Consider the following 17,986-nt stretch of genomic DNA (forward strand, 5'->3'; position numbering starts at 1 on the left):
CTTGATCAGGACAGAGGTAGCACCTACCTTGGCAAATTATCTGGCAGTCATTCCTGAAGGCCTAACCTTGGGTCTACTCTCCTAGCCTTTTCAATAAGTGAGTAAGCGCCTAACCATCTGGTTTTTTTGTTGTTGTTGTAGTTGTTCGTTTTTTTGTTTTTTTTGAGATGGAGTCTCACTCTGTCACCCAGGCTGGAGTGCAGTGGCGCAATCTCGGCTCACTGCAACCTCCGCCTCCCGGGTTCACGCCATTCTCCTGCCTCAGCCTCCTGAGCAGTGGGGACTATAGGTGCCCACCACCACGCACGGCTGATTTTTTTTTTTTTTTAGTAGAGACAGGTTTTCACGGTGTTGGCCAGGATGGTCTCAATCTCCTGACCTTGTGATCTGCCCACCTTGGCCTCCCAAAGTGCTGGGATTATAGGCGTGAGCCACCGCGCCCAGCCTTTTTTTTTTTTTTTTTTGAAACAGAGTCTCGCTCTGTCACCCAGGCTGGAGTGCAATGGCGCAATCTCAGCTCACTGCAACCTCTGCCTCCAGGTTCAGGCAATTCTCCTGCCTCAGCCTCCAAAGTAGCTTGGTTTACAGGTAAGCATCACCACACCCGGCTAATTTTGTATTTTTAGTAGAGACAGGGTTTCGCCATGTTGGTCAGGCTGGTCTCAAACTCCTGACCTCAAGTCATCCACCTGCCTGGGCCTCCCAAAGTGCTGGGATTACAGGCTTGAGCCACTGCACCCGGCCTAACTGCCTGTATTAAATCCCTCTCTGCTCAAAATTCCTAGAGGTTCCTGATGCACGAATTCTTATGATACAATTACAGCAAACTGACTATAGCCCATTAAGAATATATCTTCTAAGAGAACATATACTATTGATGATTGTTGTCATCAATTAAGCCCTTCTTTTGGTGCCAGGCACTCTGCTAAGCACTTTTCATATCATTTTCATTTAATTCTACCCCCCCTCAATCTTTTTTTTTGAGATGGTGTCTTGCTCTGTCACCCAGGCTACAGTGCAGTGGCACAATCATAGCTCCCTGTAAGCTCAAACTCCAAGGCTCAAGCAATCCTCCTGCCTTAGCCTCTCAAGTAGCTGGAACCACAGGCATGCGCCACCATGCCCAGCTAATTTTTAATTTTTTTTGTAGAGACAGGATCTCACTGTGTTGTCTAGGCTGGTCTCAACCCTTCCATCTAAAGCAATCCTTCTGTCTCAGTCTCCCAAAGTGTTGGGATTACAGGCTTGAGCCACCGCACCCAGCCAATTTTCATTTAATTCTTACAAGAATCTTTTGCAGTCAATATTATCATTAATCCCATTTTACAGATAAAGAAACCAATGTACCACGAAGTTAAGTATTTTATGCAGGACCACACAGCTAAAGAGTGGTGAAGCTGGGATTCGAACCCAGATAGTTTATGCACTGTTGCCTCTAAAGCTGAAGTAGTCCAAACATGACCTATTATTTAGTCACTCTTAAGAATATTTCCAAAGTCAAGTGGCTTCATTACTAGAAAATTTGTCACCTTCATCTTCCTATTCTCCAGGCTCAAAATGCTGGTACACTCATACATGACTGGTGAGAATGTAAAATGGTATAACAACTTTCAAAAACAGTTGAGAAGTTTCTTAAAATGTTAAACACACACCTATTATATGATCCAGCCATTCCATCCTAAAGTATGTACCCAAAAGAAATTATATGTCCCTACAAAAACTTATAAATATTGATGGCAGCTTTATTTTTAATATCCAAAATCTGAAAACAACCCAAATGTCCATCAACAGGTAGTATAGCCATATAATGGAATACTATTCAGCAATAAAAAGGAATGAACCACTAGTATATAAAACAACATGGCCAAACTTCAAAGTAATTATGCTGAGTGGAAAAGCCAGAACAAAAAAAAGTACACACTGTATAATTCCATTTATATAAATTTCTAGAAAATGCAAACTAGGGCCAGGCACAGTAGTTTGCACCTGTAATCCCAGCACTTTGGGAGGCCAAGGTGGGCAGATCACTTGAGCCCAGGAGATCGAGACCAGCCTGGGCAACATGGTGAAACCCTGTCTCCCCAAAATACAAAAAAATTAGCTGGGTTTGGTGGCGTGTGCCTGTGGCCCAGCTACCTGGGAGGCTGCGATGGGAGGATCACTTGATCCTGGGGAGGTCGAGGCTGCAGTGAACCGTAATCACGCCACTGCACTCCAGTCTAGGTGACAGAGTAAGATCCTGTCTCAGAAAAAGAAAAAGAAAAAAAAAAAAGGCTACTCTATAGTGATAGCAGATCAATGCATACTTGCAAACCAGGATATGGGGGTTGGGGGGACCACAGGAGGAAGGGATTACCAAGGGGTAGGAGGAAACTTTTGGGGATGCTGGGCATGTCCATTATCTTAATTGTGATGATAGTTTCCCAATTATACATATGTCATAACTTTTTAAAACCACACATTAAATATGTGTAGTTTACTGTATGTCAATTATACCTCAATAAAACTGCTTAACACAAAAAAAGCAAGCCTGAGAGTCATCTTCAGTCCATCCCTTTGCCACACACACCCTCCTGAGCATGGCTTACTCTTTCTTCTGCCATGTCTGTGGTTCTGTCCTTCCTCTCCAGAAAGTACGTGGTATAGTTCAAAGAATCTTGGTCAGAAGACATAGATTCTAGTTCTACTTCTGCCATGTATTAGCTCAACTTAGCCTTTCTAAACCTCAATTTCTTCATCTATGTAAAATGGGAGAAAAGAGCCACTCTGAGATTCATTAAATAATGTTTTCATTCATTTAACAAATATTCATTAACCTGCCCACTACATACTAGGGTCATAGCGAAAAAAATCAACTAATATTCATTAACCTGCCCACTACATACTAGGGTCATAGTGAAAAAATCAACTATGTGATAGTGTTTTGTAAACTGTAGAACTGTCTACATAAATATGCTGTCATTTCTATTTCCATCTCTACTGCTACCAACCCGGCCCAGATCCCCCACACCTAAAGATGGACTCAGCAGGACCATCTTTGTGGCTGGTCTTATTATTGCCAGGCCAAGTCAGTTTCAATACAGAGCCGAGAGTAAACTTCCTCAAACAGAGTTTCTCTGTGCTCCATGGGCCAGGTGCCGTGGTTCATGTCTGTAATTCCAATGCTTTGGGAAGGCAAGGCAGAAGGATGACTTGAGGCCGAGAGTTTGAGACCAGCCTGGGAAACACAGGGAGACCCTGTCTCTACAAAAAAATTCACCAGGTGTGGTGGCACGTGCCTGTAGTCCCAGCTACTCGGGAGGCTAAGGCAGAAGGATCGCTTGAGCCCAGAAGTTCAAGGCTTCAGTGAGCTATGATCATGCCATTATATTCCAGCCTAGGCAATACTGTTATATAATATTGGGTCCTAACCCCAGCTCCTCCCTCACTTCCTATCTCACCAGCCTCAATTCTCTTCCCTTCTTTTTCCTCACACGCCAATCCAGCGACTGGCACATGCATCTCTGCCTGAGCCTCCCCTCACTAACGAAGGCCTTCCTGCTCTTTTCTCTCTGTGCCCACTGCCTCCCTCAATGGCTAGGTCAAAACTGAGCAGGCCAGGAGCGGTGGCTCATGCCTGTAATACCAGCACTTTGAGAGGCCGAGACAGGTGAATCACGAGATCAGGAGTTCAAGACCAGCCTGGCCAAGATGGTAAAACCCCGTCTCTACCAAAAACTACAAAAATTAGCTGGGTGCGGTGGCAGGCCCCTGTAAACCCAGTTACTCGGGAGGCTGAGGCAGATGAATCGCTTGAACTTGGGAAGCAGAGGCTGCAGTGAGTCGAGATTGTGCCATTGCACTCCACCCTGGGCGACAGAGCGAGACTCCGTTTCAAAACAAAAAAAGAAAGCAAGAATTTTTCACATAACCAGAATGTCCATCCCTTCAAAACCCAAATCTGTGCTAAGTGTTAACAGCAATTTGTTACTCTTTTTCCTCTTATTAACTTCCTTCTACCTATAGTCCATGTTTACCTTAAAAAAGTTTTATCTTCTTTACTATGAAACATAATCCCATGAAATTTAAGCAAGAAAAATATCCCCTATCCTGTTTACCATATGCAAAAATGCTCTGACTTCAGCATGGTGCCAAACCAACACGCGTTCAACAATGTATACGACAAGAATATTCATTGGGCCATTGCTGGAGACAGCAGAAGATAGGAATCAACCTAAATGCTCACAAATTTGGGGCTAATTTTTTGTTTGTTTTTGTTTCTATTTTTGAGATGGAGTCTTGCTCTGTCACCCAGGCTGGAGTGCGGTGACACGATCTCGGCTCACTGCAACCTTTGTCTCCCGGGTTAAAGCGATTCTCCTGCCTCAGCCTCGCGAGTAGCTGGGACTACAGGCGCATACCACCACGCCGAGCTAATTTTTTGTATTTTTAGTAGAGACGGGGTTTCACCGTGTTAGCTAGGATGGTCTCAATTTTCTGACCTCGTGATCCTCCCGCCTCTGCCTCCCAAAGTGCTGGGATTATAGGCGTGAGCCACCGCGCCCAGCCGGGACTAGTTTTTAAAAGGATAACACATGCATATGATGGAATATTATGCAGCCACTGAAAAGAATGAAGCAAGTCAGTATGTATCGATGTGGAATGACTGCCGAGATATAACACCAAGTACACGAGTAAAGTGTAAAATATGCTACCACTGTATTTAGAAAGCATTCGTGTTTCTGTGGGGGAGAAATACATATTAACATGCTTTCATGTGGATAGATTATCTCTGGAATGATACAGAAGAAACTGTAGCATCCTCTGCAAAAGAGAACGGGTGGGGAACAGGAATGAGAGAATGAGAAGAGAAGACTTATTTTTTACTGTATATCCTTCTCTACTGTTTGAATTTTTAAGACCATGTATATGCCTTACCTTTTCAAAAAGTAAAAAAAAAATTTTTTTTTAGTAATACATGCCAATGTCATTTTGTCACTTTCCTTTTCATTGCAGTATCGTTACAGGCACGCAAGTTTAAGAAAAGAATCAGTCTTCAGTTGCAGGGAAAACATAAAAGTAACTGGGTAAATCTGAAAGTGCTCCCTCCCCGCAAACTCCTCTGCACTATTTCCCCATCGCAGGGTGAAGTGGAGGAAACCCCTCAGCTCAGCCTTCTTGGGGCAGCAAGTGCTATCAGCTCCCGCTCTGAATGGGGAAGCCAGGGCATCTCTGTTTCTACAACATTCGGCTGGCCTAGCTGCCGTAGGTCTCGTCCTGGATGCCGAGAAACATCTGTGGAGTTCAAGACAAGTTTGGATAACAGGGGGAGCGGGAAAATTGATGCGGGGGACCAGTCGGTGTGATGAATAGGCTGGGCCAGAACAGCAGGTGACGAATATGCAGGTGCAAGACTGGCAGGGAAGGAAGACGGTCCGTTCACAACAGATGGATGGAGATGCTCAATCATCCTCAGGAACAAGCGCGGCTGCCACACAGCCCTGCCTGCTCCGCACGAGCAGCTCCTCGCTCACCTGCAGGGCACGGCCCCGCCCCCAGAGGCTCTGCACTGGACCCACACTAGGGCAGGGCTACGGGAGAAAGAGCAGGAAGTGGGTGCGGAAGATGCCACGCTGCTGCAGGCGGGCCTCTCCGGGACCCACTGCCAGTGGACTCTTCTCATTTTGCCTTCTTCCTCCAGGTTCCAAAACCAAACCCGTTTTGTCTCCCCTGATAGCTCTCACTCCTGAGAAAGGCTTTTACCGCTAGGGTGACCTGTTTGTCTAGGACCACGGGGCTGTCCACAACATGGGAACTTCAGGGTTGAACCCAGGGCAATTCTGGGCAAACCAGAACCCTTGGTTGTCACCCTACATTTTGCCCACTGTCCTCTCTTATTTCTCTTCCTCTTCAGTCAGTGAGAGAACCCAGATCGGCCTATTTGGTTCACACTTATGACTGAGTCAAATCCGTGTCGGGCATTTGTTTCCTCTGGTCGTCTATAACGAACAGAAAGGTAAGAATCAATAAGACATTCAACTCCTGTCTTTTCTCAGAATGGGGACCTCTTTAAAAAATGTCCAGGATATACTGGCTTCAATGACTCCAACAAATAGAGGAATGAATCTAAATCTTGATGCCACAATCCATGTCTCGTTAACAAAAAATCAGAAGGGCCAGACAGCCCCTCACAGAGCCAATTCTATTCCTTCCAGCTCAGCCGCAGGAGTTTCTGAGGATGAGGAAATGGGCCACACGCAAGCAAGGGGTGGGAGCTGGCAAGATTTCCGTGCCCTCCCCCCAAGCTATCTGCTGGACCCAAGCTCTAGGAAGAAAAGCTTTGTGAAAAGACTTCTGGCTTCACTAAGACACATTAAAGAATTAATTATAAAGTAAAGCTGAAGGAGAAAATTAATTTTAGAAACACAAGAGGTTACAATTTTTTTTTTCCTGGAGATGGGGGAGGAAACACAGTTATTTTCGTTTTCATCCTGGGGGCACAAGCTGGGAGCTGTCCAGTCGATAACCTGGCCATCAGAACAAGGTTTGTAATTAAAAGGTCAGTGACCTGGAAAGCCAGGGCCCCACTCCCAGAGCTTCTCAGTAATGACGGAGCTATTAAATTAAGACTGTTATGAAATCAATGCTAAAAAAGCTTTCATGGTAACGAGGTTCCATTCAAGGACATGCAAACTACCTCATGAAATAGACGTAAATGATAAAAAAAAAGAAAAGTAATAAAAGAGAGTTAAATTGAAATCTGTGTAAGAATTTACTCCCCCTTGAAATATTCTACAGAGAAGCCCTTCACCTCTAGCCCACTACCAAGGTTGGGACCGCCAGGTTTCTTCAAGTTCATTTCCAGCAAGGAGGCAGTTTTGCTACCGGGGTTTCTGCTTCCAGGAACAGTAGAAGGATAAGATCTAGTTTCACCTTTTGGAATGAGAAAGTATGGTGGTGTGTTTTATTTGTTTCATTTGCCTACCCCAACCAGGACCATTTCTTGGATGAGGCAGGAAAAAGCCCTTTACTTAGACACTTGAGAAGGACACAGTAAGTGTGAGCCAACAGCACCCAGGCCCCACTATGCAGGGTTATACAGAAAAATAGATGATGTTTGTCTTTCCTAGAAGCTTGCTTTGCAACAGATATGTTAGAGTAAGTTAACAGACAACTCTATCCCCCTCCCCCACCTCACCCCCCTCACAAACAAGCATCACTATTACCCACCTCATCCTCAGCCTGCCAAACATCTTTGGAAGCAGATTGCCTCCTACATCTTGTGGCTGGATAGGGTGTCAAATCAACACAAGCCTATTGACGACAATTTCCAAGCCTCTAACTTTCTGGACTGATTCTATTGCTGTTTTTACATTACTCTAACCTCCTGGATTGCAGCCTGCTTAAAGCCCCAGATATGATGCCTGCCTGGCAAGAACTGCTTCTATATATAGACTGGTTCTATGAGGGCTTAAACCCCACACACAGTCCAATTATCTTGATGTGTGGCTGACTCTGCAGTTGATGTGTCATCTGCAGAATCAAGTGGTTGGAAGGAAAACAAAAACATTTATTCTAATACTCTGAAGGTGAGCAGCTGCTTTTTTCTTTCATCCAAAATATTCCCGATAAAAGGAAGAAATGTTGTAAATTACACAAAATGGCAGTACAAACTTCAAAGAAAATGATAAATGATTCTAATAACTTCACGTTTCTCATTAATGGCTCCATGTTCAGACTTTAAAGCATCCGAAAGAGATCTCAAAACAAAAAACAAAAAAAAAACAAACAAACAGGAAAGACCTTTGCAAACCAATGCTCTTCCATCCGTATACCATTCATTCCCCACTCGCCCTCACCCAGCACCCCCACCAGAAGTCACAGAGCACAACACTTAACCAGTCGGTAACACGGACAGGATGCAGCCCCTGCTCCCAGCTGCAGTTTCACAATGAAACAAACTCAGCTGATGCGCCTCATTTTCCACTGAACTGACGTGCACTACAGGGACCTCAATTTCTATATTAAATATTAAATAATATTAAAAGAAAAACAAAATTGGATTTGCCTTTTCAGGAAAGAGATGTTTATTAAAAAAAAGAAAGTCAAGATTATAATTCAAGTCAGTGCTCCACTGCAATTCCCTGAAGTGACATTGCTAGGAAAAGCCAAGACTCCAGGAGCTGAGAGCCCTCCCAGAGCCCATGCTCCAAGCCCAGCACTGCAAGGCTTCTGCAGGGAGTCCAAGAGCACGGGTGCCAGAACCCAGGCCCCTCCTGGTCCAGACGGCCAGCGAGCCAATTTGCTTTCCTTCCACAACTACTGTTAGGGACCCGGTACATGTTCACCCTCATCCCCATCGGAGACGGTGCCAGGCTGTGCTGAGCACGGAAACCTGACCCTGGAACAGCCCGAAATTTGAAAAGTGAAGTTTAAATCTGCGAAGGGGCTTTTCTTCCCCAGACACCGATCAAACCTTGGAATTCTCTGCCGAGAAAAGGTCCTGCCAGAACCTACTCCATTGGGATTCAACTTGGAAATGGATAATTACTGACTGAAGCAGCATTTTAGAGGATAATGGAGATGGGTGATTAACCTCAGAGATTTCAGGTTTAAGTACGGGATAAACTCACATGGTTCTCTTTAGAGGACGAAGGGCAGGATAGCATCTCAAGGTGCCAGATGCCTAAAATTCTAAAAACTCTAACCCAAATTAGGGGTCAAGAAGGAATTATGTCCACTGTACCAATAAACAGTCACCTTCCAGTCTTTGCTCATGTGCCACCCTCTTAGAGACACTCTGACATTCATGTTGTTTAAGATCACAGTCCAGCCCACACCAACTCTGGCATTCCTCACCCCGGCTCCCTGCTTCATTCATCAGTATCCATGGCGCTCGGCATCTGACATCCGACCTATTTCATTTTCCCATTTGTTAATCGTCTGCCTTCCCTCCACTAGAATTTAAGCTCTGCGAGGGCAGGGATTTTGTCTGTTCGGTTCTCTGCTAAATTCCTGATGGGAGTCCAGGGACAGGGCATAGGGTGCACAATGACTCTTGGATGAATTGATCAGTTGGATTTTTTTTGCTAAAAGAGCAACGAATCATAATTGCACAAAACAGTTTTCTCTCTACAGTAATTATTAGCCAAGTAACTCAAAAGAAGTATTATTTGGTCCAGAGTTTCTCTCTTTTTTTTTTTCACTCCCTCTCCCAGTCAGGGATTTATTAAAATTAAACAGATTAGATGGAGCTCCTGATACTAAAACTGCTCAGCAAAGCCTGCGGTGGGGAAGTGCCGAGCAAACACCAGAGACATTTGTCTCTAAATTGCTCTAAATACCTTCTGCAAATGAAATTCTAACCCAGCTGCGTTTGAGAGAAAATGAGGACTAACTGGTCATTGTCGGTGGAAGAGAAGATCAGGCAGTTATAATATTGCACAATATACTGGAGCTAAGGATCTCTCGGCAACCATAGATTTTGTCTCAGGTTACCCCGGGTAATCAGCTCAGCTTTTAGGCTCAGCTTTCCCCAGCTTCAATGCTTTGATGAGAGAGCTGAAATCCCTAAGCTTTTATGATTAATTACTCCCCATAGGTACACATATTTCAAGGAAAAACTCTTTTATGGCATGATGCTTGCGGAGTGGCAAGGCCAGCCAACACACTCCAAATTTTAATAATCTCCTAATGATGGCGGGGGGGGGGGGGGGGGCGGTGCTGGCACAATGCAGCCAGTGAGCAGCCGTGCAGTGCTCCTTACCAACTCTGTCGCAGGGACCCAGCCTTGGGGCTGCCACGAAGCAGCCGCCTGTGGTGAAATGTTTGGGCTTCTGCCCAAACCCTGTTAGTGCAGCCCCGGGACATGATCGCATGAAGGGACCAATGGTTCCTGCTGCATCCCTTCAGTGGGACATCACAGAGCAGACCTAGGAAACATCACCCACCTATTCCAGCCAAAAATGACTGAAAGCTCAAAACTCAGAATTTCAAGGCTGGCATTCCAGCTCCTTAAGGAAAAAGAGTTTTGCTTTGGGAGGAAGAAAGCTCACTTTTGCCCCTCATGGTATATAAGGATGTGTAAATGACTTCCTAGATTTCTAGAAAATTACATGTATAAAAAATTGAAAAGTCAGGTTTCTTTGTAGTTTTCATTTTACAAAAAAAGAAAAATACCCTAAAGTCCAACAGAACCAGAATAGATTGTCTCTTCAGACAATATTGAATTTGTCAGGTCCACTTTATCCCTGCTTACAGAAATACCATAAAACCACTAATTTACCGCTTCAATCCGTAAATCGGACTGACCCCAAGCTTGACTTTAACCTGACCTTGTTAGTCATCTCGTTTCCCTCGCCCTTCATTTCTTTCTTCCTCATTCTCTATTGAAGCAGCTGAACTCCTAACCTAAGCTAGTCATCCTGCAGCCAGGGTCACTGACACAGAGCAGACCAAAAACCAGAAGTCCTCCACAGTCTCATCCAATGGGCCGACTCTGCTACTGAATGCTGCCTTTGCCATGATGGACTGGACTAAGTCCTCCGTGCTTAATTACCCGAATCGTGTCATCTTGCCACTCCATTGTCAGGAAAGAAACCTGCATGCCCCACTGGGGGGTTCACCTCAGCCCCACTGCCCCATGAGTGGGCAGCTCTAGGAAGTCCTGGCAGCTCAGCACCTGCCTTGCACCGTGGCTTCCATCTGCCCCAGCCCCAGTCCCCCTGCAGGCCGTGCTGCACGGCCCTGTGGAACCTGTACCTTTCTTCTTTAGGAATGCTCTCCTGGTTGCAAGTGGGCTCTGGCGGACCCGGGAATTCTGTAGAAACTTCACTGCTGTGGCAATCTGGTGAGAGAGAGAAAATAGAGGAGTAAACTTCACTTCAATAGTCTGAATTTCAAGATTAAAAATCCTAGGAGTTTTTCCCAGCTCCACAGAGACGAGCATACTATTGTGGTCAAATTTATAACTAGTTATTTCTTAAACTTAAAATCTACCTAAATGAAAGGCGATGTTGTTTCCCTGTCTTCACTGGCTTCCTGTATCTGAGTCTGTCAAATCTAATCCCTCTGCCGAGCTTCAGGCCTGTGATGATCCTTCCTGTTCCTCCTGATCTCCATTCGAGCTGATTCTTCATACGCCCCGGCAGGTGTGGCCATGCGCACCCATGTCGCCGCCCTTGTGCCCTGTATGCTGTCTTTCTGGAAGGCCTCCCTTTCCTGCATCCACCTGTCTAAACGTTACCCCACGCGCACGTACACACGCACACACACACACACACACACATGTTCTCTATCACCACAGCCCTTTTATAGTCTGTTCTGATTCCTCGAAGCCTTGCCTAAATAAGCAAGCCATCTCTGATCTCCCTATTCTCTTCAATTCTTCAGTGCCTGTACTGTGTACCATATAATTGAAGACATAATTACACCATCTTCTAATGTTCAGCCTGCCTCCCCAACTACGCTGCAAGCAAGTGAAGGGCAGAGACCACGCTCTCTCCAGAGCCTGGCAAAGTGTTGAGGGCGTCCCGGCTGGAAGGGATTATGTCGGAGACAACACCCACTGCCATTCACACTGGCCCCCCTTCTGCACTGGAGCTGAGTTCTGAAGACCCTTCAAAGGGCAAAGTTTGGAGTTTCATGGCTAAAAGCTGACAGATTGACAGATTGTCTACCTGCCTCTGGTAATGAATATTATTTAATGAAATCTTCCTATCTCCACATAAGCCGGGCAGGGGATGGAAGGGGCACCGCTGCAGGTATTAACCTTCACATCACTCAGCACACGCGAAGTGTGTGTTTATGCCTGGCTTGTCTACTTTCCACCCCAGACACCAGCCCTATGGATGGGAAACGCCCACCTGCCCCAGGTAGGAAAGGGGCTGTTTTAAATGACTGCTATTATTCGCCTCATCAAAATCAAAGGAATAATATGGTCTCATGTTACAGATAAAGTCAACAGGCCCTGAGTTCACTCATAAGTTGTTGAAAGAAAAAATTTCTACGGCTAGATGTAAGGAAGTTTTCTAAGATCCTTCAAACTAAGGGAAGCAGTCAAACAGAAAGTACTGTGACTGTAAGTGAAATACAAGTTACAAATCATCTCCTTCCCCATATTTTATATGAATGTAATCCTGAGACCAGACAGACTTTTGGGGAACAAAAGATATGAGGATAAACCAAAGAAAAAAAGCCAGGGAAAAGCCTGTATTCATTTTCCCTGTAACCCCTCTGTGGGAGGCTTACCCTAGACATTCCCCCTAAAGGATGAACTCAGTATCTTGACTTTTCAGATCTGGGCCTGTCACCGACAGGACATACTAGTGTCCCTTGAGAGCCAAGCCCAGCTCCGCACAGATTATCATCTGTCCTCCAATGCTGCCGACAGTACTAACCACCATCATGAACCACAGTAATAGACCAGTTCTGGACTAAAGAAAAATGAATGCTCGAGATTCTAGAGACCCCAAACGGCATACTCAACCAGATCGCCTCAGGTCACACCAAAATCAAGAGAAATCTAACAAACATCTACAACACTGATGCGTTTTAATGAAGAGATGGGAGAAGGGAAGAAGGAAAAAAGAGAAAAAAGAAAAGGGGATGGGTAGAGGTAGGAAAGGTAGGGAGAAGAAGGCAACAGTACACAAGGAGCTATAACAGGAGAGAGGGGGAAAAGGAGAGAGGAGAAATGGGAGACAAGGAGAAAAACCAACGGAAGCGAGGTCCCTGCTCTGGAAAGAGAATGAACAGGTACCCAGTCACTGGCCCCCAGGGTCAGCGCCAGTCTGCACAGCTCAGATGGCATGGGTATAGTTGTTCTTCACCTGGAGAAAAAAATACACCTTCAACACACAAGAAAATTACAGTATTCGTATCATGCGGTAGTCTGCATGCTGTGTGTGATACGTGTACCAGGTGTCAGCGGAAATGTGGATGAACAGGTCTTAAGCAGAAGATGCTAATAGTACAGCTCCTATCATTTACCCATAGAAACAGAAACCTTTCCTTCATCCTTCCAAAATTTCCCATGACAGAGAAAGAAAACAGAATCCCACCACTGGAACACACAGGTTTCACCTTGCTTTTTTAATATAGTCCTTGGTATATGCATTTCTGGTCAGAGAGCAAAGTTCTGATGGGTTTAATGGTGCACTCAATGCAGTGCTTGGCGCATTCCATCAATTTTTTTTAAAAAAATGCATCTCTTATTTCTTTAAATACATTAATCAGCCTAGTGTAGGCAAAACGGATCCATCGGACAATGCAATAAACATGAATTATCATCTATCCAACACGCATAATGGCTTAAAAATACATAATAGCAGGTGTAGTTTAAATGATTAGTTATTACACCTGTGGTGGGTCTGATTCAATTGGGAAAAATCATCTTTAATAGGTTAAAAGGTTTAGATCACCATGCTTTCCTTAAAGTGGCTGCAGAGAGGGAATGATGGAGTGCTCTGTCATTAGTAATTCATTTAAGAAGAACGTGGGGGATATAGCAAAGAACAGCATAAACGAGCGAATCCAATTTAAACATCAGGTAAAGTAGAAAACACCTTTTAAAAAAGCAAGATAAATGAATTTGGAAGGGAGATGAAATTGACGTATTTATTTTAACGGGAATTTGACAAAGTCCCGGCACACTTCAAACTTGCAAAAATATGAACAATTTCTTTTAAAGTTTCCATTCACTAATTTCAAGTCATATAAAATAATACTGCCAAACACCTACATAAAGTATATTTGGGGCTTGTTTATGTTCCTCTTGATCTTTGTCTGAAAATGCAGGTGACAGGCAAATCACATATTTAACAGCATCGACATCACTACACTAGATGCAAAAATATAAAGCACTCAAATAGCCCCAACCTAATGTGCTGAATAAGAAAGACACCCTGAGAAGCAGCTACATGTAAGTGTGAACATATGAAAACCTCTCTCCTCTTTTCACTAATTATTTCTTCAGTTACTCTTGACTCTTCTCCCTCCCTCCCCGCAAGGAACTGGCAGTACAAAATGGGGGGAAGGACCTGTCCAATCTAGAATTTTATAGCCCCATGATTCATACATCAATGGGAGAAGATTTTGCAAAACTCTTTACCCATAATGCTAACATCTTCACACACTAAATAACTGACAGGGCGCTCGGTTTGTGCCTTTCACCCACCTATTGTTAGGCACTTTTCATTAATTTCATGAAGCAATTCAACTGACTTTCCTCTGCAGAGGCCCAACACACACAACACGCTTTTGTTGGATTCGATGATGGGGTGCCTGCAGCCTGTCCTGTATTATCGTTTGATTTTCTAATTAGAAGATGAATGTGACTATTCATGGGTTATATTTGTGCCCCACTAAATTACATAAATTCAGGCCAAATCTTCCGCCTCAATGTCAAAGATGTAAAACGGAGACAGGAACTTTATTGCACATGTTGTGGGAGTGCAGCAAGCCAGGGAGAATTCTGGCACTAAGCTGCTGATGCCGCCGTCGAAGCTGCTTGCTGGTGAGCCTGTGATAAATATGGAATCAGCGTTCCTTTCCCTTCCCCTTGCACTGAGTTCTTAATGAGTGCACATCGAATTACCAATAGCTAGTTTAATCAAAATAAAGACGACAAACTCCAAAGAAAACAGACCACAGTTTCTCCCCCACTACCCATCCCTCTGACCCTACCTTCTGTCCCCTTCTCCACCCAAAGCAAAATAAAACAACCCTGCCACCACCAACTCCACAATTTTGGGGAAATTTCATAATTTTCACTATGTGTCACTTAGAGATAAAACTGAGGTGCAACGAAGAGGAGTAAATTCTTGTCTTTGCAGTCTCACAACAATGGTTACACCGGAGTCACTGGAGTCACTGTCAGCAACTTGGAAAAAAGCGGGGGGGACTTCAGGTTGAAAAACACCTTTAGATCCAAGATGACTGGCCAATTGAGAGAGATTTGTATTTGAGAGAGCAGGATTTGTAACTGTATAAATCAATGGAATACAGTATACTCAGGGGTTATCTACTGTGAACTACGTGCTGTTAAATGCATTGTGTAGGGTAAGTAATCCCCAGTGAGAAGAACTGAGGTTCCTGACAGTCCTCACCAAAGAGATGCTTCCTATGTGTTTTCCACTCTCCTACAAAAGACCTGCACATTGTAATCTTCAGAATACACACTTTATTTTCTGCATGAGGGGGACAGGAGGACAGAGCCTGCCTAATAATGAACCTGGGGTTTGAGGGAGCCTTAGCACTTTGCACCTGACATGTAAACCTGATGCATTGTCTCCAGTGACACTTATTTGGAATGCCACCAATTCCAGCACTCCTGTGTACTACATACACATCTATCTCCTAAGATGTGAGCATTCATTAGCCATCTTAAAATATTAAAAATATTCAAAAATTAATGACACTAACAACCAAAGCCAAGTCCTTTTAACCCAGAGAGATCACAACTAGAGGGCAAAAGAAAATGACCAATATAATCTACGGGCCCGAAACCCCATTCCAGCGCCGCACTGCTCCAAGTGCGCTGCTCAGAAGATTAAATTGCCTGTGAAAGGTTCCTACGTTCATACTCTAAAGTAGATACCCAGAATCCTGTTAACAAGCGTTAGACCAAAGCCAACTCGAGTTTTAACAAGGACTGACTTAAAAAGCCAGGCACTGCCAAGAATGAGAGAACCCTCTTCAAACAGAAATGCTGCATTTTAGTAAGAAATCAGTACTCTGTCAGGAGTTCCTTGACAAATATGGTCATCGGCGGCACAGGGAAATAGTTGCAAAGCAGCTGTTAATCAGAGAAACACATCGTAGAACGCTGATGCTAGCACTCGTGAAAAAATGCAACGGGCTAATTATGAAGCTATATATCTCACTAAAGAGGCCGTGTTCCTTGAGATTCCAGGCAGAGCACTCTCGGATCCAGGGTCCTAGGACAACATAATTCTGGTTTTCTACATGCAGGCTCCTCTCTGATCTACCATTCACAATGCCGGGCTCCCTGTTCTTTCTCAAGTCTACACGCTCTCTTTCTAGCTAGGGAACAGGCTGGGGAGGGAAGGAAGCAGCGGCAACCACAAGCCACATTCCACGAACATATCCAAAAGGTGACATATCCTAAACCAGAGTAGAAGAAAAATCTACAAGTATGCAAAAGAAAGAAAGCGTCAGAATTGTCATTCTCAGTGTGGCAGGAGGGCAAATGTGTGTGAGCTTCAATCCAGGATTTCCCCAGCTGCCAAAATGAAAAGAAAGACTAAAAAAGCAGCAGGAATAAACAAAAACTAGAGGCAGTTCTGTGTGCAACCTCAAAGGGAGAAAGAAAGCTTCCAGAAAGCTGCTCTCAGAGTGTGACTGCAACTCAGGGACGCCAAGGGCCCAATAGCCAGGTAAGAGGGGAAAGTTAATATGCAGAGGAAGGCTCGGTCAGCCAAAATTCAATACGCGCCTCTGCAAGGACAAGGAGGAACAGGCTCCCCGAAACCAGACTAGTGGGAGTGGGGGGGGAGGGGCCTGCACACTCGGAGTAAAACCACTGGAATGGCAAGAGGGGAATAACCTTGAGGTGGACGAGCCCGCAGGCGGCAGAAGCGCAGAGCCAAAGTGCCCCCTAGCCGGAGCCGGCGGAGGCGCAGGCCGGGGCGGCCGCTCCGCTAACTCGCACAGCCCAAATTAAGTGTTTTCACTCAGGGAAAATGAAATGTTTTGCAAGATGAAACAGAATGAAAATTGAGGTTTTAGGTAATTACTAGTTGGCATTTACATATCACGGGCTGGTTCAACACCTATTCATTTTCCTCTTTTATTTTCAATTTTTAAAAATTGCTCATTAAAAATGAACAGATGACAGTGACAGGAATTTTTTTTGTACTCTTTCCCCTTCTCTGAGGGTTACAAAACCAAGAGGCAATTTTAGCCCATTTATCTATAATTAACACACACACAAAGGTATGTTTCATGTACATTAAGGGAGGAAAGGAGAAGGGAAAGTCAACAAAAGCCAGGAAGTTCAACAATAAAGACAGTGAGTTGTACTCAGGTAGCCTCCTGCACCTGGGTAAGGAGTTGGCTAGCAAGTGCCCTGGCACTCAAGGAGTTAAAGGAAAGAGCCTCTCTTTCGACTTGGAATTTCCTGGGTTTTGTCACTGTGTCCTTCCCATTGTTGATTTGGGTTACAACACTATACTAATTAAGCTTGTGGGCCCTAATTTCCTTTGTTTTACTTTACTTTCCTCTGTCCTTTTGTTTTTCACATTAAAGAAATAAAATTCCGCTGGTAGAAGTGCACAGGAGTTGACATGATAGAACAGAATATATTTTAAGGCTATTGTGTAAATCTGTATTTAGGGAATTCTAAAGCATGCATTATTGACCTAGTCTCTCTTAAAACTCATTGATATATGTAGTAAAAGCCTTTATGAAAAGTGGCAACTTCACATGCGCAAAAACTACCTTTCAAAGTGAAATATCTCTGCCATTTATTTTTTTTCCCTTGGCCTTAGTTAAAAATATTGCATGAACTGCTTGCCAGAATGTCATTGTTTTGTTATTTGATTAAACTAGTTCTTCCAGAAATGTATATTGAAATAAAAAGCATCTTAAACCACCACACACTATTTAATGTCAAGGGACAGTGATCTTAGGGACGTAAGGGTGACTTTGGAGAGGTGTCCGTGTCCAGCCGAGGACTCTGGGTGCCAACTTCCAGCCCAAAGGCGCTGGTGCAGTGGAGGAGCACAGCTCGAAAAGCAGAGCTGCTGATGCAGCGGGCGACGGTCACCACGCCACAGAAGGAGCTGTGGAGTACACGCCGGCCTGGAAGAAATGAAGCCCTTGCTTGTGGGTTGGGAAGATCAAAGTTCCTTTTTAGGAAAGGTTGAGAAGGAAAAGGGCTTTTCTTCTTCAGGGAGAAAGAAAAGCAAATTTAAATGCCTTGTCCCCACGCATCCCCACCTGAATTTAGATAGCAGCCCCTCTAATTTTTGATGCAACCAACAAA

The 17,986-nt window shown here is 44.4% G+C and overlaps 1 protein-coding gene across 6 annotated transcripts in view; it reads right to left on the bottom strand.

The window, feature by feature from the left end:
- PEX14 (peroxisomal biogenesis factor 14) overlaps positions 1–17,986 on the bottom strand; it is a 159,970-nt gene that overhangs the window by 87,748 nt on the left and 54,236 nt on the right. For 5 of the 6 annotated variants that reach the window (XM_055384158.2, XM_055384153.2, XM_055384174.2 and 2 more), the window contains exon 3: positions 10,741–10,825. The exons of the other annotated variant lie outside the window; for it this stretch is intronic. In XM_055384158.2, the coding sequence (XP_055240133.1) occupies positions 10,741–10,825 (85 nt within the window). The remainder of the gene's footprint in view (positions 1–10,740; positions 10,826–17,986) is intronic. 6 annotated transcript variants of the gene reach the window in all.

Source organism: Gorilla gorilla, chromosome 1 (assembly GCF_029281585.2).
Source record: "Gorilla gorilla gorilla isolate KB3781 chromosome 1, NHGRI_mGorGor1-v2.1_pri, whole genome shotgun sequence".
NCBI lineage: Eukaryota > Metazoa > Chordata > Mammalia > Primates > Hominidae > Gorilla > Gorilla gorilla.